Source organism: Electrophorus electricus, chromosome 8, assembly GCF_041902795.1.
Source record: "Electrophorus electricus isolate QZ-2024a chromosome 8, ASM4190279v1, whole genome shotgun sequence".
NCBI classification, from domain to species: domain Eukaryota; kingdom Metazoa; phylum Chordata; class Actinopteri; order Gymnotiformes; family Gymnotidae; genus Electrophorus; species Electrophorus electricus.
Window position 1 is genome coordinate 5,828,234 of NC_137504.1, and position 23,880 is coordinate 5,852,113.

At 40.9% G+C, this 23,880-nt stretch overlaps 1 protein-coding gene across 1 annotated transcript in view; it reads right to left on the reverse strand.

Moving 5' to 3' along the window:
- si:dkey-112m2.1 (transmembrane protein 132C) overlaps positions 1–23,880 on the reverse strand; it is an 89,450-nt gene that overhangs the window by 31,535 nt on the left and 34,035 nt on the right. The window contains exon 3 of the mRNA XM_035526730.2: positions 2,055–2,198. Coding sequence (XP_035382623.2) covers positions 2,055–2,198 — 144 coding nt within the window. The remainder of the gene's footprint in view (positions 1–2,054; positions 2,199–23,880) is intronic.

Consider the following 23,880-nt stretch of genomic DNA (forward strand, 5'->3'; position numbering starts at 1 on the left):
GGCTGAACAAGTAACATCCCTCTGCCTGGGCCTTTCTTAGGCCTCTCACACACATGCATCGGTGAATTTTATATTCCGTGGCGATTGTCCATAATATCCTTCATTTTGTCAGAGTCTATTGTAATGCTTTCCCATTTGCTTCTATGTCATGTCTGTGCATGTGCTTGTGCTTATGTGTGAGACAAAGGATAATCTTTATCTCAAGCGATGCAGCAAAAATATGTGTTAAACACACAGTGTTGCAGACATTGTCTCTGTCTGCAACTGCAAGTGTCTACAAATCTTTCACATCCACTCCACCATATTGATCTAATGGTTCAATTATTGACACCGTAATAAGCCTTAAAATGACATCTTACTGTATACACAAGTTTCTTGCATACACAAGCTGTCATATCATTTCAAATGCACCACCGGCAAGATACCTCTTACTGAGGCAGAGACTTCCATCTACTAAAATCTTCTGGCAGTTTTACATGGGAAAATGGTAATGAATTCTGTTATCTGGGAATAAAAAAAGACAGATTGAGCTAAATCTTGTTAGCAACATGGGGAAAAAGATGAGAAAGTCAGTACATGAACTCAATACTGAGGCTTTCTCCTTGTAGAGCAGAACCATCGACACTTTCTGATCATCTCTTGACCTTGTGTAGTATGAAGCACATTCTATCTAAGCTCTTCCATGTTAGATTCTGATTTATAGTACTAGTGGGAGACACAATGTAACCAGGGATGGTGTCCTGAAGAGGAAGTGTTAGGTTTTGTGTTGGGTTTGGTCTGTAGAACTGCTTCTATCTCCAGTACATGAGAGGCATGTGACTGAGGGTCAAAGATGATCTAGTATATGTTGTGCTGTGACAGTTAAAAAAAACGTGAGGGCAATGTAAGATGCATTTGAATATTGACAGTGCTAAATATTCAGAGGACCTTCTGTTAATACTTGTGATGCTATAATAAACTGGTGAACCCTTATGCTAGAATCCCAAATATCCAATAACTCACATACAATAAAAACAGAATCGTTCTGCCTGCACTGGACTGAAATTTCAATAATGGAAACCATGTCAGACTACAAGAATGCTTTGGAGGTACCCACACATTAGGTGCAATAAGAATTTCAATGAGAGATGATAATCAAATAATCCTGCTTTATTAGAATATGATTTATACGAGGTACTAGAGGCAAAGAAGCAAATTCTGTTAATGTTCATCATTTTTTCCTCCTTTAGCTGAAAATAAGAGTGTGATGATAATGTTCAGCACCCTAAATATCACCCTCTTGCTTCCTCAGTGTAAAGCTAATCTAAAAAACTGACACATGTCAGGAAATTCGAAAATAAAGTATTCGCATTTTGTCAGGGGAATGCAGAGCACAAAGATATCCACTTAATTAACATGAGGGATTTTTTATCCCTCAATCAGTCAAAGGAATGGGCTTTTTTTTTTTGCATATTAATGAGATTCATTTATGTATGTAAATGCCATCAGGAAGAAGCCCTGGAGAAGATGGATGACCTATAAGAGCAGAGAGCACAGCTGTCAGTCAAGAGGAGTCTGGTCCAGTAATCCCTAAGAGTTGGGGAAGGGGTCAAGGCAGCAGCACTGAACACTGGCAGTCAGAGCAACAGATTTAGGATGCTGGCTGAGGCTAGAAGTCCCTTTATGAGGTGGAGTTGGGAAGGGCACTTGGTCTGAACTGCAGAGCTCTGGATGAATGGCCATGCAGCTGAGAGTCTCAGATGTAGAGAGCTAGAAAGGCCAAAGCATGGGAAAGGAAAGCCTTCATCTGCAGCTCATTGCATGTTTAAATATATTTTTGGATCCCTCCGAGTTCCATATGAAAACTTTGAATGAACAACTTTCTGAAACTCATGGCAGAGACTCAACCAGGAAAGCGACGCTGCCCTCTTTTCGCCTTAGGCTGAAATCCTACACTTTGAACTTCAGTGTGAGAAGTCTCTACTGTAAAGGCATTCTACTAGGATGTTCATAACTGAAATGAGTAGTTTAACATGAAGAATGATGCATGAAGGATGCCATGAAAGTATACTTACCTCTGCCCATAGCTGGCATCCTTCTGTCGGCAGTGCAGGGTGACCACTCTGTGCCCCTCACTCCTCACATCCTGGCTGACCGTCCAGTGGACGGGATTGCTGGCCCTCGTGCCTAAAAATGTCACTCCATCTTTCAGCTTCACCCTGTTATGGAGACAAAGTGCATCTCAGCACTGGGGAGATGTCATGATGTGTTATGGATAAGCAGGCTGTGCCAGGGTCAGATATAAAGCTGGATACGAGACAGGACTCTGGGATATTAGATACAGACTAAGTAATGGGGTGTGGATTAGGTCATGTGCCAGTTATAAAGCTGTATCCTGTCAGCCTTGCAGATATTGTACATAATAATCAGGTGAAAGACAGAATTTGAAAAAACCAAGGGGAAGTAGTTGTAGAGTGTGACAGTAAAATCTCTACAGCTCAAAATGGTTAAGTAATTATAGTAATTGTAAAAAATGTAATAACACTAATAAATTACAGTGAGTATTCAAAGAAACTAAACATATTTAGAAGTAGGGTAGGGTTTAAAAGTCTACGTTAAAACATTTTATTGCCTGGACTTCTCACAAAATGAACTTACATAGTCAAAGACATAATATCGATTAGTAAGGTCCTCTACGTGATGTCCTCACTACTGCTTGGGCTTTAGGTTTGCTGAAAAAATTTCAGTTGCTTGTAACAATGTCAAAGAAGCTTAGCAAAGCAGCCTGAGGCCAAATTGTTCTCCAGAGTTCAGGAACACTATCTCAGTACCACACTCTTCAGTTCTTGGTATTAAACTTATCTTTCACACAGAAAATAAATACCCAAATACTCTAGCAGAAAGTGTACTGTGACAACCATTAAAACATATGTTAATAATCACTATCCGTCACTTTGAAAGACTGGAGTCTACTTGTTGAGTACTTTAACACTCCACTGTTGGCAACAAACGGCAACTGCCGGAAACCACTGACATGCACAAAGGAGCAGTTAGCTCTGGAAGAATGCTTGTACACTGATCCAGAGGTGGGAATGAACAGAACTGTAAAAGCTTTATGACACCTTGTGTGCTGAATGTTTATGACACACAGGCCCTGGAGGGGACACACTGAAGCAAGTCATTCTGTTGCACACGTAAGCCTATGAGACCCAGCCAGCTGCATCACTCCTACCACATATAATCAATGTTCTCCCTCCACCGGGACTACTAGTTGTTCTTCACAGACGGTATTTACTACAGCTAAAGCAGCCAGACGGGAGACCCCCAACGGCCATGGAGCACTCAGGGCAGTTATTTTGCTAATCTTCTTAGTCCCTGCCCTCTCATTCACTATGAGCACAATGCACTGTTCTGGCTGCAGCTGGCAGTGCCATAGTGAAGCAGCATATAGTGAGCTGGGCAAGGGAGCAGAGATGACAGCAGTGGTCCTGCCTTCTCCTCATCACACACCCATTACGTTTTTACGCCTCGACTCGCCACATAAAATTGCCCCGATATACAGATGGAGAGCTTTTCAAATGACTGCAGGGTTTTGTGACAAAGTAATGTCCACACAACAAAGGACTCAACAAAATGTCTTCAGAATTAAATATGAATAGAAGCTAAATTTATTCTAAGAAAGAAAAATTAAGCTTTGAAAAATATATTGGTGTGCACAGGAATAAGATTAAGTCTAAGAATGTTCTGGGAATGTGTCAGTAGCTGCAGCAGAAAATGTCTGGTGCAAGGAAGGCTCCTACAGCAGTTACCAAGTTCTAATGTTACAGATGATAATGACGCAACAAACTGCTTAGAGTTCAAAGTGGTCTCTGTCCTGTCTTTGATCATATCAGTGAGCTGCAGTATCTGAAGTAATAGCCAGACTCTGAGCCTTCAGACATCCAGTCTGAATATAACTAGACTCATTTTCCCCCTGTGCCAAATGCATTCTTTCACACTGTAATTGCTTTATTTTCCACCAGACCATCAAGCTATGCAAGATGAACAAATGAACAAACAGGAGCCACATAGATTGCATCTACAATAACAATATACCACGTGCCACACTGAAACAACAACAAGCCTAACCAGTTAACATTCAAATAAAGATGAACATCAGGACCAGTGCTTTTTCTGTGAACAGAGGGGGAAAAAAAAAACAACCGGTAACACAATCGGGTGAAAAAAAAAAACAAGAATTGGGGTTAATTATGAAATGACAGATTTTAATGAGGTTGGTCTGGTTAATATGATTTCTAGAGAGAGACGCAATAAAGTCTGGAAACCAATTCAAGCGGAGGCCCTCTTTCCTCATGCATCTACACATGGATGCCAGCTCATTCATTCTGAAACAACCTGAGTATCAATTAAATTAGTATTTAGAAATGTAATGAGAATGTCATCAGGACCCGAGGAAAGAGGAGTAAGCAGAGAAAGTGGCAAAGGAGAGTGACAGAGAGATAGAGAGAGATGGATTTTAATAACAGATAGAGAGAATCTGTCAAGAGTGCTGACAGGCCATCACAGGCCTTTTCCAGCCTTGTGGAATAAAATGAGCCAATCCTCCTGATTCTTCATTCTGATGCATTATGAAACCAAGTGTGTTATATTTGCACATACTAGCATAATCTTGGTGTTTGTTACATTTCCGACTCTGTGACGATGCCTAGGACTTTTATGTTGGGCCTGTGTTATCCATAGTGTGTTTCAGGCAAATTTCATAAAATAGATTAATCAGTAAACTATAATCTGAAAATATACAGCAGGACACTGTACACCATAAAAAGCATGTGATTGTAAGCACCATGTCATTGGAAGTGTCCACATGGCTTTGTTGCTGTTATACGAACCAAAGAAGCCCCTGTGTTCAGCTGCTGCCTGTAGCGCATTCTTCACAGGACTGGCTCCACTCCAGACTCTGCAGCTCCTCATCAACCCCCAGAGACCACTCAGATCCTCCCACACATGAGAGAAATCCCTCATGAAAACACACACACACACACACACACACACACACACACACACACACACACACACACAACTTGCACACCTGTGCCATCACAGGCCCAAATGCACGTAGACAAACACACCAAACCCAATCAGAACATAAGCCTCAGAATAGGTTTCAGCCAACAAGGCAGGCCTTAGGCTACAATTAGCACAGCTCTACCCAAACTGCATTTAATTGGTGTAAAAGGCAGAATTTGCACTCCGTATTTCAAAGTTTACAGAAGAGGCAGAATAGGACTGAATAAACTGAAAGTAAAAAATGCAGGAACAGAAATCAAATCAAATGCTTAGAAATACTTTGCAACACAGCATTACATTTCATCATCACCACATTTTTGCTTATATGAGGAAAGAAAAAAACAGGAAATATCATTACGCTACTAGAAGATAGCAATGTCCTATAAAAAAAACACATTAGGCTATTTCATAATGGACATGTCTGGCACAGTCAGTAATGAGTGAAGGATGGGACAGGGCATTGATACGGCTGAGTTAGAGCCACCCGTTGTGGGTGGAGAACCGAAGTGGAAGCCTGAATGAAGATCTCCAGGCTGATGGCAGGACGAAGGCAGATGGCTGATTTAAAGGCAGGCTGATCGGATGGGAAGGAGGATGTCTCTCTCCCGTCTGCAGGATGATATTAGGAGCGACAGGCTCCTCAGTGTGCTGTGACTCTAGCTAGGTCTCTGTTGCTGTCGCCTGGGTTACGCCTGCATACACAGCTGGTCCGACGTCACCTACACTTCATGCCTGTATAAGAATAGATTGCAGATTCACCTAATGCTGAAAAGCTTTGAGACAACACCTTGAGAGATCCACGCATGTACATTACACTTAGGTACCATACACTTATATCCTGTCACAAACTCAACACACTTTCCCAGAGTCAGACTCAGACTCCAATTGACACAAACAATCAAGCTTACCTGAATATTAACCAGCTCCACCTGTTCCCCATCTTGTCTCCCTTTCTCCTCCAATCACCTTCCTTCCTCAGCCCTTCTTATACCACCAAGGTATTGCCAACTCCATGTTGCATACTGAGCACTTTTCCTGCCAGCCTGCGTACCTACCTATGTCTTCCTTTCACCACGTTGCCTGCTTAGCCCTTGACTCTGCCTTCTGATACTGAACCTGGCTGACTATGCCTCATGCATACTGTTTTGACAGCTGTGGATTATTGTCTGAGTCATGCTACATGCCTTTGTATCCTGTTTACTTCCAAATTAAACCCATTGCAACTAGATGCTCTTGTTTCTTGAGTCTTTGCTCTTGTTACACAATACTTCACCTACATAGATCCAGAGGAGGTACAAGCCCAGTTCACTAAACATAAAGCAATTATTGCCAAGCTATGCAATAATATTCAGTCTTACCACTACTCTCCCTAATCACGCTTCTGAAGTCAATGCTGCCCCGCAGACTGTAGCTACCCGTATTCCTATGGCTGTGTCTGAAAGGTCAGAAGGTTCTCCAGGTTACTATAAAAAATGATACAGTGTTAGTGTTACTTTATATACCACTCCCCAATGTTCCATATGGACATACAACATGTATGCTTCATGTTAGGTGCGTGGACAACCTCCCTATGGGATAGCTAAAACCCCTGCCTTGTGTTCCGAAACCTGTTTTTAAAGCAGTTTTCAACCATCCAGAATCGGAAGTATCCCAGCACCCAAATGTGAATTCCTCCAGGGCAGATGCACTGTCAGTGTATGCTTATGAGTTCTGCACTAAAGCTTTAGGTAGCAGGTAGAGCAAACCCACACTCAAGATGATATTTCTGTCCAAGGAACTACAAACCAAGCTGAAATGTTGTGGTGAGACTTCCTCCCTGTCAGAACTCATTCAGATGGCTATCTATCAGAATGTCAGAATCCTACCATATGGCTATCTATCTTCAGATTGTCTATGGACAATCTGAAGCATGCCCACTGACTCTCCAGATGTAATCACAACACCACCACCACCATGCCCACATGCAGCATACAGCCTGACACTCTTCCAGAGGTCCCCAAACCCATGCAGCTGGGCAGAGCTCCACTCGAGCCTCATGATACTAGTAAAGACACAGGCCCTCCATGCTACTCCAGGGGCCTGTGTCTACTGTGGTGGTGAGAGACATTCCATGACTGCTGTCCAGTATATGCTGGCAGAGGAGGAGACGAGATATCTTCCACACCCATGTAATAACTTTTTTCATGTTAATAGTCATCCGTTTTCTCTGCCTATAACAGTAACCTGGGGCACTAGTTCCACTTCTCTTTCAGCATACATTGACTGGAATGTGGGCCTAGCCTGAAATCTAGGTATTCCCCTCACTCCTATCTCCACAACTTACTAAATGGGGAGGGTCAGATGACCCAACAAATTGTCCATATCTTAAAGTGGGTTTGCTCCACTGTTTTTTTACTGTTGTCCACATCATGATCCTGTTATCTTTGCTAATCTTCTTAGACCCTGCCCTCTCATTCACTATGAGCACAATGAACTGTTCTGGTCGCAGTTGGTGGTGCCTGTGCCATAGTGGAGGAAGATACAGTGATCTGGGCAAGAGAGCAGAGATGACAGCCGGGCTCCCTGCCATAGTTAGTCACCCATGACCCCAACATCTTCTGGTCCACTTGAGAGCTTTTGTCTTGGAGTTCCCACTGCCTTTCACACTGTTTGTGCTTTCCTGTTTGAACTGAATCCATCGAGGGCCCTGGCAACCCTAGCTTCCATAACCCATCTCTACCAGGGTTTTGTGGATTTGGTCGGTAAGATCAAGCTACCTCCTCACTGCCAGTGGGTCTGTGTGCCATTGGCCTCCTCCCCAGGGCACCACTATCCAGATGAGCCAAACCTTACCAAGCCAAGCCTTACCCAGAGCTTGACATCGAGGAAATGTAGAGGAAGCCTTTTAACAGGATTTTATCTGTCCATCCATGTCACTGTGGCTGCAGTTTTTTCATTGCTGAGAAAAGAGGGGGAAGCTGCACCCTTGTGTAGACTATTGCACCCTCAATGAGGTCAAGTTCATTTACCCACCTCATTACTGTTTCCCATGAATGGATGCTGGCTGCAGTTAAACTCACAAAACTGGATCTGATAAGTGCCTACAATCTCACAGGCATACGGGAGGGAGATGCGTGGATGATGGCCTTTGTCACCACAGATGTAACTATGAATATCTGGTTATGCTATTTGGCCTTGCTAACTGTCTAATCGTTTTCAAATCTTTCATGACATGATTGACTGACTCTTCTTAGTTTACATAGACAACCTCCTGATCTTCTCCTGGTCATTGCTAAAACCTCTCAAATGTCACAGCAGTTTTGACATGTCTGCACGAACACCATCTATTTGCCAAGGCTGAGAAATGTGAATTCGTCTTACTGTCACTGACAAGGTCTCAGCCATGGAAAACTGACCCACACCAGCCACAGTCAATGCTTACTGGGGTTCACAAACTTTTACTGGAGATTCTGGAGAGTGGGGGCAGTACACTGTCAAAGGGAAGGGACCCTACCCAATCTGTTCTCTTGCACATTCTTCTCCAAGAAACTCCTGGAATTATTATATGGTGACTCATGAGCTTACAGCTAATTGGCCTTGGAACAGAGTAAACCCTGACTGGAGTAAGACGAACATCCTTTCTTGGTGCTAACAGACTACAAAAGCCTCGAATATCTCAAGTCAACAAAAAAAAACTCAACTTGGGACAAGCTACATAGGCCCCATTTTTCTCTTGGTTTAGCTTTTCTGTCTCCTACAGGTCTGGCTCCAAGAAACAAAAGGCTGATGACCTGTCCCTTCTATATGATAAATCCAACGCTGTCTTACACCAAGAAAAGATTTCTTTCTTGCCTCCATCAGAGTTTCCAGGGTGAACTCAAGGAGGCCCTGTGAGATGACCCAGGTTCCACGGACAGACCAGCAGGCTAGCAGTACATGCCAGTGCCAATCAGAGTGAATCTGAGAATCTGATACAGTGGCTCACACCATTTTTGCACCCAGGTATGATCTATCTTGTTACCAAGAAACTCTGGTGGCCCTCTCTGAATGATGATTTTTGTGATTTCATGTTGTCCTGCACCATGTGCACTCAGTTTCTTTCCCCTAGGTCACTTACTGTTGGGGAGATCCACCCCCTACCTGGTTCACAGCAACCATGGACTCACATTGTCATAGAGTTCATCACTGACCTGCCATGAGGGAAATAACATCATCATGGTTGTGGTTCTTAAAGTTGTGTCCTCGCATTCCTTTCTCCAGCCTACTCACTGCCATGGACACCACTGTTTATTCAAGCCTGCAGGAAAAATTAATGCCTGTGTTGAAACCAGCCAGTCAATGTTGTGGGGAAAAAAGCCAATTGCAAGCACCACAGTATCAAACACATCTCTTGGTTGACTTCAAAGTTGCGATGAAGGTGATTTAGTTTGCATGTTCATTTGTTTGCAGTGCACATGCAAACAATAACTTTCACCTTCACTGTGGTGAGTTAATTCCTCCTGCTGGCTTGAATAAACAACACATCTCCTCATCAACTGTTGCATTTGCTGCTGCTGGTTGCAATGTGTGTTCCACAGTGTTGAAATCATTAGGTGAATTTCATGTTTCTAAAGCCACAGATACGTTACACGTCTTTCAAAGTCATCAGATCCCTGTACAGAACACACTACACAACTCAATCTCTTGTAATCGGGAATCTTGAAGCTGTTGTGGTTTGCATACTGCATGGCTTAATGGAGACAGGGGATAACGCACTTCAAGATTTCACCATCTGACAAGTCTGTCTGGCCTCAAAGCTACATTTTGTCATGATAACACACGAGAAATGATATGGAGAATACCATGACACTATACCATGTGTGAGATGGATTGTTGTTTTTTCTGTAAAGTAATATCATTAAATTTGCAGCTTAGAATATATCTATCTATATAGAAAGATAGATACTAGCTCACTCCATTTGTTGTATTTTCATTGGTTGTAGCTCGACATCGCACTCACTACCAGTAATAACCTGGTCACAACCGTTTTCACACTGCAGGATTTTGACTTGCCAGGTCCAGTTTTTTAGCATGCTAGATATTTTTTAGGGATCTGCAAGCAATCATGGATCCTCTTGAACCATGGCTTTGAACAATTCACACATAGTGATCGAGAGCTGATTTTCGAGACCAGAGAGTTTTTTGCAGCCAATCTGGTGCTTTTCTTGGCAACCTTCAAAACCTGTTGGCGAGTGGAAAATCAGGGCTAAAATTGTATAGTGTGAACTTGGCAAAAGAGGCCAATATCCTCATTAACCTGGGTCTGAGCTCTTGCTTCCAATTAACAAGGTCTACAGGGATTTCCACTTGTTAGGAAAATAACTATTATACATGGGGGGGGGGGGGCATTTTTGACTATACGCAAATCAGAAACTGCTCATTTAAACAAAAACAGTCTAGGCCAATCAGAAAACATGACAATCAAACTCTCTCACATTCTCTATCAAATTCTCTTATATTCACCGTCACTCTCTCTTTCACTATCAAACTCTCATTCACTATGAACTCACTGTCAGATTTGCACTTTCACTATCAAACTCTCTCACATTCATTCTGAAACTCACTGTCAAACTCTCTCACTTTCACTATTAAAATCTCACTTTCACTATCAAAGCTCAGTAGTTAAAGTACTTGTAAAAAGTGCTTGTAATTGGAAGGTTGCTGGTTCAAACCCCACTGCTGCCAAGTTGCCACAGCTGGGCCCCTGAGCAAGGCCCACAATCCTCAATTGCCCAAATTGTCATAATCTGTAAGTTGATTTGGATAAAAAGTGTCAACTAAATGTATCTAACTTCTCTTGTTCATTATCATGACAATGATGATGAGAGTAAGTAAGTTTGAATAATGGCCTAAAGGGCCTCTCAAACATCTTTGTAGCCTCCTCACTTCTGAAGTAGTTCTGCTACAACTGGACCCTCTTGTGTCCTGGGTCTTTGTTCTTGTTACAAGTTCCCATGAGCTACAAGACATATGCAGGGGTGATGGCAGGAGAGAATAGCAACAAAGAAATCAAATGTCAGGCTGTGCATTTAAAATAAAAGATCCAGAAAGAGTGGCCTGCTTTGTGCTTTTCAGTGGTAAGCGGCTTTCCCTGACATGATTACGCCCCCTGTTCATACACACATGAAAGGATCGGGCCTGCGGCCTTCAGCAGCAATAAAAAATATCAATATCTGTTAGAGATCATATTTTGTACATAGTAAGGGCAAAAATAAATAAAAATGCCTGCTTTCTTTTTACTATATAGTACAGCTTTTAAAATGACAGATGAGGAATTGCATGAATAGAAGGAGAATAAAATGAACAAAATGATCTTAGATTTGTTTAGAATTGTTTTGGAGACCAAGTGGAACAATGCAGCTAAGGAATAGTGGGAGTCTCTTTAAACTGCCTTCATAATCATCTAATAGAGAAAAATCTGATCTTGAACAAAGCTGTCCTTTCTGTAAGGTAAACCAAAGGCCTGAACATGGAACGTTAAGAAATAGAACTGAACCATTTCTCTTCTGATATGTGGTTATAAAGCATAGAAACCTACCGTAAAAAAAACCCTTTAGTAAAAGTATTAGTTTGAAATTCAGAAAGCCTTCAAGATCAAAGAGAACCCAAATCAGAAAACATTTAAAAGCTGTGTACAATAAAGTCAAGAAATTAAATTCCCAAGTTCCCTTTAAACAGGAAAATGCATTTAGATGAATTACCCAAAAGGCCCTGCAAGGATAAATTGCATTCAGCTGGCTAACATCCTTGCATTCTTTAATTCTTCTCAGCCCAGCAGGTGAAGCCCATCAAAGCACAGCTCAGCACTGGTCCGGGCACTTTGCGATGAAATGGTCGATGTGTTGCATTTGCTGGAGCAAAATCAAGGAAGCTGAAGCTAATCAGACCCATGTGTGGACTTGGCATGATGCACAGATAAGGGAGCTAATTTAATTAATGAGTTCTACGGCACTCTTTTCATTATCGTCCTTGTTAAATGTACTGGGGCATAGCAACATGGCAAATGGGAAATGAGATTATTGTTGTCAGATTCATAGTCCTCACCCGACTAGGCTAATCTTTACCGAAGCATTTAGTTTCTGTCTGTCTTGCGCGTGCACACAATTTTTATTGAAAACAACCACACACACGCACACACAACCACACACAAGTGTGTGCACAGAAACACACACGCGCACACGCATGCAAACGTTCTCTGTGTGTCTCTCTATCTAGTGCAATAATGAGAAGGTGATTAGTTTGGTTCCCTGTTGTGTTGGAGGTGAATGTAATATCCGACCCTGGAGCTACGCTTCAGCACCTCTGTGAAACATTGATAGTGGAACACACTGGGCTATGGCCAAAAACTGTCACTCTCTGAGAGCAGATGCCTTATCGTGGGTCCTCTCTATCCCCAAAGTGAACAGACCAATGCTAACAGAGACAGTGGACAGTGACAAATTGAGTTACCATATATTTCATGTCTGGACAGAAAGCCACCCCACAAATAATTTCAGAGAAGGTAAGAGGAGATAGAGAAGGTAAGAGTCGTAACCAGAGAATACCATACAATACCATACAATCTTACGAATGGTTTAGACTTTTTGAGTATTCACTAAGGCTGGTCAGGGCCAGGGGTTTTCAGCGTTTTAAATCAAATGACTGCAGATCCAGTACTCTTTGCTCTGTCTGTCTATTCAAGTTATATGACAGTGCTATTGTTTGGATGTTCCACGGATTTGACCTCACGTCAAACCGTGAACATATAAATCACTTGGAGTTTACAGCTTAGTTAAAAGTGAAATCTTCCTCATTATAGTCTTCTGATCACATTGATTTAGATCCCTGGAATCTCATTCACGTCTTTGTTGCCATGGTAGTGTCCCTGCAATTTGCTAATGGGCAGTAGATGGCTCTAGTATGGAATGAGCGAATGGACTAGTCTGCTGTTAGAATGTCCCCTAAGAGGGTGGAGCTGTCACCTGCCTTTTCATGCGCATCTGTGTTTACCATCTGACTAACTCACCCGCTCTGCGTCTGGGGAGCCCAGCTAATGGAGCCCATTAATGAGACTGATGAAGGATCCCACATAGCTCTGTCTAATCAATGCGAACAAAAGTGCAGCGCTTTCCTGAGGTCTGTCTCAGCAGCAGGGAGGAGGAAGAGGAAAAGCAGGAGGTGAGAATCTCCAAAGCAGCTGCAGAGACAGCTAGCAGGTGAGTTCTCCATCAATGAATAAAAAATCAGGCTGAAGGCAGTTTGGAATATGCAAGGGCCAAAACACTAAACAGAAATGAAAAGAATCAGTCTTCCCTCAGGCTGCTCAAAAGCCATATATCAAGCAGCACATTTCCCAAATAAACCTTGTAAAATAAATCATACTCTTTGTCTGCATACTGCGGTACACAGGAGCTACAAATCTCATTCATGATCAGGCATACTGAGCACTCACACAATAGCATGCAGCAAGAATAAGTGATATTCAAGTATTTGGAGTTACAGCTACCTTCCATTCTAATCACAAACATGCAATAAACAGAATTACTGAATTCTTACTTTAACCTCGGATCATTTTTTTCCCAGGTATGTCTAATTTCTTTCTCGATCATATGTATTATTCTTTAGTATGGCTGCTCTTTGAACAGAGAGGAAAGTGGATATGGTCATGGCACTAAAGGAACACAAGCACAGCTTTGAAATGATTAAAATCACTGACAATGACTAGCTGAGTGTGCGTAGGTCCTGCAGGCAAAATGATTCTGGCAAACTTCTTGACTGGACTTTTTAAACGCAAGATGAATAAATCCTTTTCCTATGGTAAAGTTCATTATTCACCAGCTAGTTTCAGGCTGGTACACATATGGTTCCATATGATTTAACATGCAAACAAACTTAAAAAAACAGGATGAAATCTGTGCCTTTAAACCTGATGTAAATAACTTGTGATCACTAGGCCTTCAAGCTTGTGATCACTAGGCTTTCATGATAAAAGTCACACGGATGTGCCGTTATAAAAATTCATGACTCTCACAGATGGTACCTTAAACGTCAATGCGATAGACTTCTGTGTCAAACATGAGAAGCAATGTATGATTAAAAATTTTCAACAGTACAACCCAAGTCTTAGCAATCAATAGTCAAAGTGAATACTACAGGTGAACCCTAGCAGACCCTATCCAGCAAACAAGAATAGGCAGGCAAAGGTAAATAACCCAAAATACTAGGTACACAAGAAAACACCAACAGAAACTGACAGCACAGCTAAACAATGCCAGCAAGAACCACAAAACTTCACACAGCAGAGAGGAATATTCGTTAGTGTTAATAAAGATTGTGATGTGATGAGAGAGTGGTGTAGTGCAGAAGAGACATAACATGAGCCATTGGGAGTGTCCTATGTGGAGGCTCCATGAGAGTGATGCTGATCAAGTAAAATATGCCTATGCAAAATGATTATAGCTGCATCTCAAATTGCATGCTTCTGTAATCATTTTTAATATGAGTAGTGTGTTGAAAGTTGTAAATGCAATACATACTGTTAATAACAGTGTACTGTTATTGATGTATTAGAGTCAACAAAAAGGTTTGGAACACATGACACTGCACTCTCAGAGGTTGCAGGTTGCTCTACCCCATGGAAAGGGGTTTGGAAAGGGGTTTTCAAATTAGCCAACACAGCAAGTGACAATGTCAATACACTATGCAGATGTGAGCTGGATGTTTTTTGTTATTGATTTTGTTATTTATCAGTATTTGTATGTGATACAGATGCAAATTAAAAGCAAAATGTTTAGGGCAAAAGTTATTTTAAACTGGTGTTTGTGTTTTTCTAGTGGAAGCTTTTCCGCTTCAGAGATATGAGGTAATTCAAGTAATTTGTCATTTCCATTCGGTGCTGAACATCAGTGTTGAATCTGAGATGCTACTACCCTTCAAAATTCCACAGTGTGGCTGAAATCACAGGCTTCTTTATTCTTTTTTTTTTTTTTTTACAACTACTGTACACTAGTATGTTCACACTGAAAAAAAACCCCACCAAAATCTAGTATACATAAAAGAGCTCAGATGCCCAACTAAATTTGCCAACAAAAAAACCCTAGTGTGTAGAGGATACTTTCAAGTCTGTCAAGTACTACGCATGGTAGGACTATTATGGCTTAAAAACATGATTGCACTTACATAAACTCTGGCTGTGATATGAACCCCAAAAATATAGGAAACAGGTCCTCATATTTAAATATTCACTACATATATCTCAATTTAATTCAAACATGTTAGTCTACCTAGTTCATATTTGAAATGTGCCTGCTAGCGCTGGTGAGGTTACCCAGCAGATTAGCCATCATATGGGAACATCATATCCTTAAGTGCACTTCAGTAGTATGGAATTAATCACATATTTCATTGTGATGTTCCCAAAATACATGTATTTCAGAGATTAGTGAGGAGTATATGTTCTGGAATCAAATTTATGATATTTGTGTTGCTAGCACTCTGCTACACCTCCTCTACCAGGTCAGCTACAGGAGCACTAGTTTATGAATATGCACAGTGTATAGTTATCATGCCTAGTGTTCAATTTAAAACCCAATTCATGTTCTTTTGGGAGGAACTAGAAGTATATCAAAAACCTCCTGCCTTGTAATACAGGCACAATGAAAAGAAATTGGATGAAAGATATAGTTAAGGAACTGGAATACAGAGGTCGCTCAGTCTTTGTGGACAAGGGATATACAAGAAGTTATAACATGTTATAACAAGAGATATGAGATGTTATAACAGGCTTACGATTACCATTTTTTTCATTACGATAACTCAAAGAGAAAAACATACTTCAGGCAGAAGAGAATAATGCCTCTTGTATTCATTCTACCTTGCTTTTGTTTCTTTATCTCTTTTTTTCCTTCCTGTTCTCTCTGTGGTTTTAGCATATCTGTGGTGGAGCAAACGCCTGTGGAAGACGAGGCCCACTCTCCATTTCCATACTGACAGCAGGGCTCTTCCTTATAGAGGACAAGAAGAGAACAGCAATAACAACAAAAACTGAGTGAGAAGAGCAAGCAAGAAGTCTGAAAACTGAAGGGACGTTCAAATGTGAGCAGTTTACAGGCTCGGAACACGTCAGGGCTTTGTACAGAATGGACATCGATTCTCACATGAATACGGGGTCAGAAAAAGATGGAGCCAGAGCACCCAAAAGTAAAGCATCTCAGTCACCACTTATACCTCCTCTCGCACATCCTCATTTTACTGCAGCGGTTTCCGCCCAGCTACCACTTTTATGGAGTGTGACTATCAGAGATGAGTTTTGAATAACCTTTTTAACTGAGGAAAGTAGTGTGGACTAGCTATCTATTCCACTATAACCATTTCACCTTCAAGAGAAACAATTTTTTTAAGTGACTTGTAAGAGTGTTGGCTTTGCAGCCTTTTGAGTACTAGGGAGTATTTTGAGTATCACGAGTCTTTTGAGTATTGGGAAAGCAGAATGGTATGTAGTACTCCAGGAAGGTGAAGCTACAGCATTTAGTGTGGAGAGCTGCTGCTCGCCATTCTTGGATCAAATGATCTAAATGTACAGTTGACTTCACTGATACAGTGAGTTCAGTACGATGACACTACTTCTCCATCTTCCACTCAGTCTCACTCACTTCTGAGACACAATGTATAGTCTGGGACATTTGCAGATGACCTGTGGTTCTTGTTTTAACATGTCTCTGTCTTGCATTGGTTTCAAGAGACAAAGGCTAATTGGAGGGGTGTTAGATTGAGGGGTGCTAGAACTTCCAGTATGAGAGGAAGAGTGAAAATGACATCATATTTTCTTCATTTCAGTAGGACAATAAAAGCAGTTCACAGTAAATTCTGAAAGGGTCTAATCTCTGAAGGGGTTGAGCGCATCTACCCAGAAATGTTTATTCAAATCAGAACATTTGACCTAAGAAACTTGAGCAGATGTTGACACATAGCTCACGCTGGTTCAAATAGTCTTGTCAAACTTGCAATTAGGACCGACAAAAAGATTTGCAAGAGATATACGGGCATTATCACTATGGTAACAAGAGAGTGAGTGAGCAAGCAGTAGGGCAGCATCTGTTCGGGTAAATATGAAATCAAGCCATTACAAAATGGCATGCGCTCCCTGGCAAGGTAATAAAATGTCACTGTAGAGGAAAAAATTGCAATAATTTTCTTTTTTTTTTTTAACAATTGATTTTTCCATTACCGCATGAAATGAGTAACAGCTTTTTGCAAAGAATTACATTTGGGACCTTCAAATCAGCATGAAGCCAACCTGCCTCATCTTGTCACAGGTTTTATTTTCCTTTTCCAAAGGCTAGAACATTACAGATAAGAGCTATTTCATGGTCATCTTGCTTTAGTTAATTAAACTGGACCAGCACTGACTTGACACAAGGAAAGGCCTGGCACAGAGCCAATTTGTATTCAACAGAAAAGAAGAAAGATATAGAGGCAAGAGCTTGCACTTTCATGGTACAAACCATTACTTTGGTTCACTGTTTCCTGCAGATAGTATCACGCTAATGTCAAAAGGCTTACATAATTTATCCATGAAATGTCTATAATGCACTAACTGTGCACCTTATGTATTTACAGATCTACACAAGACAGCAGAATGCCTACAGAGTTCGGAAAGTTGGGAAGTTGGGAAATGATTCTGGCAAATTTCTTTCCTGCAAATGAGAAGTAAATGAGCTAATAAGAGAGTAAGCCAATGCACAGATTTCATTAAAAAACTGAACTAAACCCAAATCAGTAATATCATACTGCAAGCTACTCACTCACTGGTATTTCACTAAGATATAATGTTTGGCGTCAAGTGTATGGTAAAGAAAAAGCCACTTATCCCTGCACAGGTGCAATAAGTCTTCCATGCCTGTAGTCAAGTCAAACAAAATTACAATTTATCCAGAACATTCTACGATACACTGGACCATCGCCAAAAGTTTCGGGGGAGGAATATTCTGGGGAGGTTAAGTTAGCTGTGCCAATAGTGACCAAAGAGATTATACAAAGAGATTAAAAAATTTTAAAAATGTAGATTAAAAAAATGTAAATGTAGTTGTAAAAAGTAATGGTGAATGAGATGAGTAATGTACCAGCAGAAATAGACCTGCCCAAACAGTCTGCACTGTTCACAGCTCAGTCCTTCATGGTGCTCTAAAGTAGAACACGTTTATACGTATGTCCTGTCATAAAGGTATTCAGAATGCCTATGTAATGTTTGATATCATCATAATGACAACTATGCACAAAATAAATCTGTCATATTTTTACTCATCTCCACTAAAATGGAACTATATTTGATGAGAAGATACAATCATAAGCCAAGAAGTGTGGATGCATGACAAAATGTGATTGAAAAAAAAAAAGTGTGTATAAATGAGAAACTACTACATGTGTCTTTATATGACTAATACAACTTGATAAAAATGTTTTTTCCATAACTATTTATAAAGATAAAATGAACAAAAAGAACATTGAGGCTCTGTAAAATGAAAGCAGACATAGATATGAAACCAGACATAGATATGCAAATAAAAGTCATTACAGTATAATAAATCTCTACAATCATTGAAATGCTTTAATGAGGATGGTTACAACTCATTGACTTTTCATTATGCTCAGTAATTAGATCATAAATTGTAAAGATATACAGACCTGAGGTTTGAAAGATATGTCTTGCCTTGGGAATGACACAAAACCTGCACAAGTGTGCACTCTTAGCAGTTCACACATCTATGCAGAAAAAAAATCAGAAGTGCTTATTATTCAAGTAATATTTGTCCAGTTTGACACACTGATCATGTGCTCTATCCCTGTTTAAGAACGAGGAAAGGCGTGTAAGCTCGAGGAGCTAGCGGAGGTCACTAAGCCAGGAGGATAACGTACCTAGTGTGAAATCAGAGTAGCAATGACGGATCCTGAACAAAACCGGGGGGGGACTATAGTTTATGACATTTACCAGCTTGTGCACTGAAAACATCATCAGCACTGAAGAAGACTCAGCATTCTCTCTGAGTAAACCTCCTAAGGGTTGCAGGCAAGGTCTTTACCTTCTCTGTCTGATTTAAGAAGCAGAAGCTTGGTTCTGCTAGGTGCTTTTGTCAGAGGGGAATGAGATTTTGGTCCCTCAGCACACATATTTGCTATATTCCATTTTATTATTTGTTAATGCCTCAGCAGTACTGGGAATAAATCAATTTGGGCTGATCTTTAAAAGCCAGCGCATCAATGAGCACATTAGCCTGATTTGCACTTCATTATGTGCACTGATGGGCAGTGCTGAACAATCACATCAGCAGGTGCACACCAGGCCACAGTAGCCGGGGCAGGTGTGTGTGTGGTATGGTTGATGACTTGCAGCTTGCCTTGGACAAAAAGAACACTGGTCCATGTGTGACCTACAGTGTGATTTGATGTTCTTTAAAAAAATGAAATGCAAACTGAGGATTATATGAAAATGGCAAAAAATAAAAAAATAAAAAATTCAAAGACCTTTGCTTTTTTGAAGTGTGTAATCTTCACTTTTTACTATCAATTCTTTTAGGTTTGTGGTTCGGTTTTGGTATCTGAAGCATTTTTAGATTGTTTGATTATTACCTACAGAACTTTATCAGCTGTAAGACAGACTTGCAATCCAAGTGTTCAGTTTGCTCGTCCTATGACTGCTCTTTCAGTTGCTGTCACTCTTTCCTGATTTATGTGTCCTTTTTTTTATCTAACTATAACAAAACTCACATTAAAGTATTTTTGTCAGAATATCCTACTGACAAATTCTGCATATTCTGGCAAAAAGGTCACACATTTAAATTTATTCATATGTAAAGGAAAAAAATTTTCAATATGTGTTTTAGTATAATTTTTAAATACATTTGCAATACATTTTTTTAGAAGCACCTCCCTTGCACCTGCAGTCATGGGCTGTTTTGGTCTACACATAAACTACTGGCTAACAATAAGAATACTGGACAGAGCTTCACAATGCAAAAAGGATAATAATTCAAAGCACGACATCAGAGCCCTTTAGATGAGAAAGAACAGTAGTGTCCTATTTAAACAGATCTGCGTCTCGCTGTCACCACTTGCTGTCTCATCTGTCAAGCTCCTGTGAGATAAACTTGTCTGCTCAGTGAGAAAAGCACATGGAAGGGACATGCTGGTGCCACATTAGTGGCTGTTGTGCATGAGTGGTGTACCATGAGTGGTGCAAAAAATATGGGAGGTGATAAAGACAAAAAAAACAAACAAAAAAAAGGTTTGATGGACATTGTTAGCTTCAGTAGTTCACTCTTCTTAATGAATAACTATGGTGGGACATTTATTTAAAGAATTATCATGCAGCCTCTTTGGTGTTATAAACTATACAGAGAATGTCTCTTCAAAACCAGTTCTGTCACTTAAATGTCAAGATACTTTATGGACATGTAAACATAAGAATGCATAGGTTGCATGTGTAAAAGATGCCAGCTTTTACTATTTAAATTTTTTTTTTTCAAAATTAAATCTATATATATATATATATATATAGTTTTAAATATTTCCTTTTCATATAGGCAATACACGCAATGAAGGGATATAGGTGGTATTTAGAAATATCTGCAGATTATAATGTCAATTTCCAAAAGCCGCAAAAAACAGATATCATACTGGCCCTTTCTCTGGCAGCACTACTTCTTGAATGCTGTAACATTTTATGTCTGATCGGCAACAGACAACGGGTTCATACCTATTGTCTGTTGCCGATCATACATAAAACCAATTTTCATAACCAATATATCTCATGGGTGTGTGTAGAGGTGTTCTTTACTGCAGTATGAATGATTCTGTGGTACCAGACAGAAATATGCAGCTAAAGGTCATCTTTTACAGGAACAAGAGTGGGTAGAAGACTGACATGAAAACCTATGTTGTATCTTAGTCATGACCTTTGGTGAAAGACTACCAATGTTGGACTACTCCCAAAACATATCAGACATTTTCCATGAACCCTGAAGTTCCACCTATCTATGCTAAGGAAAGGGAGAGCCCGTGATGCATCAAAGGGAAAGTGGTGGTCAAAATATAGTGTGTTAGCACCAGAGCCATTAAATGATCATTCTCCTTCAATAAGGACTTTAAGATATCGAGCTGTAAAGGGACTTTATCTCCCAAATAAATAACTGGTGCTGTAGCAGAAGTAGTAGTGCTGTACATAAGCATGCATGTGTCTGGTTGTAGTGGCATTTCTGCACAAAGAGTGGGTGGGTACGGTGTCACTGAAAGGTTAGCGGAGGACATTAGCCAAAGCAAAAATGTAAAGGCTGCAGGCAGCTATGGGTTTAACAAGGTATCCAACCTCATTTCCGCTCACATGTGGCTCATTTGATGTTGAAATGCCTTCAGCCCCGTTACATTTCAGATGTTCCCCATCTCTGCTGCAGGATATTTACAGAGGCCACTGCAGACCCCTCAGGGGGATGATAGAGACTCAGGAAAACTTAGTTTATGGCTTTCAGGTTCTCTCCAATCCTCCAATCTGTGCCTAGGCTTGCACATATAGTATATTTATGATTTGCCAGACTAAGATACATTCTGAATTAAAGTGAAGACATTTCTCATTCTAAACATATGTAAAGATTCTAGTTTTCATAAAAATTATGTTCATATATAAAGCCACGGCCAGTATCAGCATATACTGCTGCAAAATACCACTATGTTTTAAATGGATCTCTAATTAATTCAGTCCTCTCTAATAAGTCCCACATTGGTCACTATGTACTCAACTTGGACATCCCCGCATCGGGCACATCGGGCACTCTCCCCCTAATTGGACGCTCTGGACTCATATTGTGCACATCTGACACTCTGGACTGACACTGGATACATCGGACATTCTGGATTCACACCAGGCACATTGGACAGTCTGGACTCACATCAGGCACATCAGACACTCTGCCCCACATCAGACACGCTGGACACACATTGAGTAAATCGGACACTCTGCCCCGCATCGGACACTCTGGACTCAATGTAGCAGCTCGTCTCTACCAGATGCTCCAACACATCCCTGCGGTGCATAACAGAGTTTGGTGGTGGTCCAGCTGGCACATGCGACACCTCAAACCGTCCTCAACTCTGATTCATGCTTCCCAGGCATGCTGCTGTGCTCTCTCAGTTCCATACTGGATTAATCATTTTTATTAAGGCTGCACTGCGGGTTGGAGCCACGCATGGCTGCTCAGCCATGCTCAGGCTTTTATGTGAGATTGCTAGCTGCCTTTGTTAGCGACTGCCACGGCTGCAGCTTGATCCACGGCCAGTAAAGCCACCTGCGACTGTACACAGAGTAGCGCAGGTGTATTTAATGGGGATGTTTTAGGATGAATAATCTAGATGCTCAGGTTTAATCAGAAATTGGTTTATACTGGGCATATACACACCAGATATATTCACACTAAGGAAGCTAGGCTTGTGTTGGATTTATCAATAAAGAATATATAAAATTTGTTGTGGGACAGCTATGATCAAAGGAAAAAGGAGAAATGTTGAGAGGCATTTGGGTATGCGCTGAGTGGAGATTCTGCCCTCACTGCACTGCTGGCTATATCTCTAAGAGTTATGGGACTGCAGATTGGTCTTTGACAACTTGACAAGAGCCTGGCCTCCCTGGTTCCAGACACACGCACAGCCCTTTTGCTGTACTAGAGATGTGATTTCTGTCCTTAATAATAACTCATCTTTTTAATGCCTTCTCAGTAGTAGACAGGCCACACAGCAGTGTAAGTCATCAATGCATGTTCTGTTATCTGATGATTCTGAGATTAGCAGACCTGACAAGAACTCGCCATAAGCAGATCAAGGCTTAAGCATTCACTGCATGTTCATCTAGAGGCCAGCAGCAGTTTGTTTACAGGAGCAGATGAAGGCCTAAACCCTGACACGACCCAGCTCCACTGATAGTCAGAATGAGGCCAATGCCAAGTCCTAGAACAGATAAGGATTATTTTCAGAAATTATGTCTGACACAATTAAAAACAGTTTTATGTCTTTTTTTTGGCCCCATTGACCAGAACATGTGATGTGAATCTTGATGTTAAACATCTGCAGGATTTACAAATGCATTTAATATCCACATATCAAACATGATGAATATTCAAGCTTAGAAGTACATAAATGTATCTTTTACATTTTGCATGAAAAGGATATAACAAATCCTGTACTGCTCTGTAAAACTATAAAAGAGCGTTAAAACATTCTCTCACCAGAAAAAGGATTCTTTGAGTTCAACAGAGCATACTAAATTTAGCTGCACTGCGACAAAGGATTTCCTGCTTTGAGGTAAAAGTGAAATGTCTTGTTCTAAGAAGTAGGTGAATTTAGTCAACAGCAGTAAGCTGTGGTGAACAGCAGGAAAGGAGCAATGAATAGCCTTTGACTTCGTGTGTGTGTGTGTGTGTGTGTGTGTGTTATGTGTGTGTGTGTGTGTGTGTACACGTGTTGATTTAATGAATCATCAGGAGGAACAAAAACATTCAGCTCCATCAGTCTGGCTGTGGCAGGCAAAGTGCTGAGGCCTGAAAGTGAAAATCAAAGGAGGAGAAGTATTAAAAATCATTAGTAGGAAATGTGTGGATGGAGATTCTGCACTGCAGGCAAGTGCTGATTGCTTTGTGAAGGCAGCCCGTGTGGCAGGCAAATCAAACCAGCACCCGCTCGCCAGTTTCCCCCTGTGCACAAATCGCTAATTACTTATTAATGGCCAGATGAAGAGAGTCTGTGCCTTCAAAGTAAACACTCAGCAGCGACCCTACAGGGGAGGTGGGGGTGGGGGGT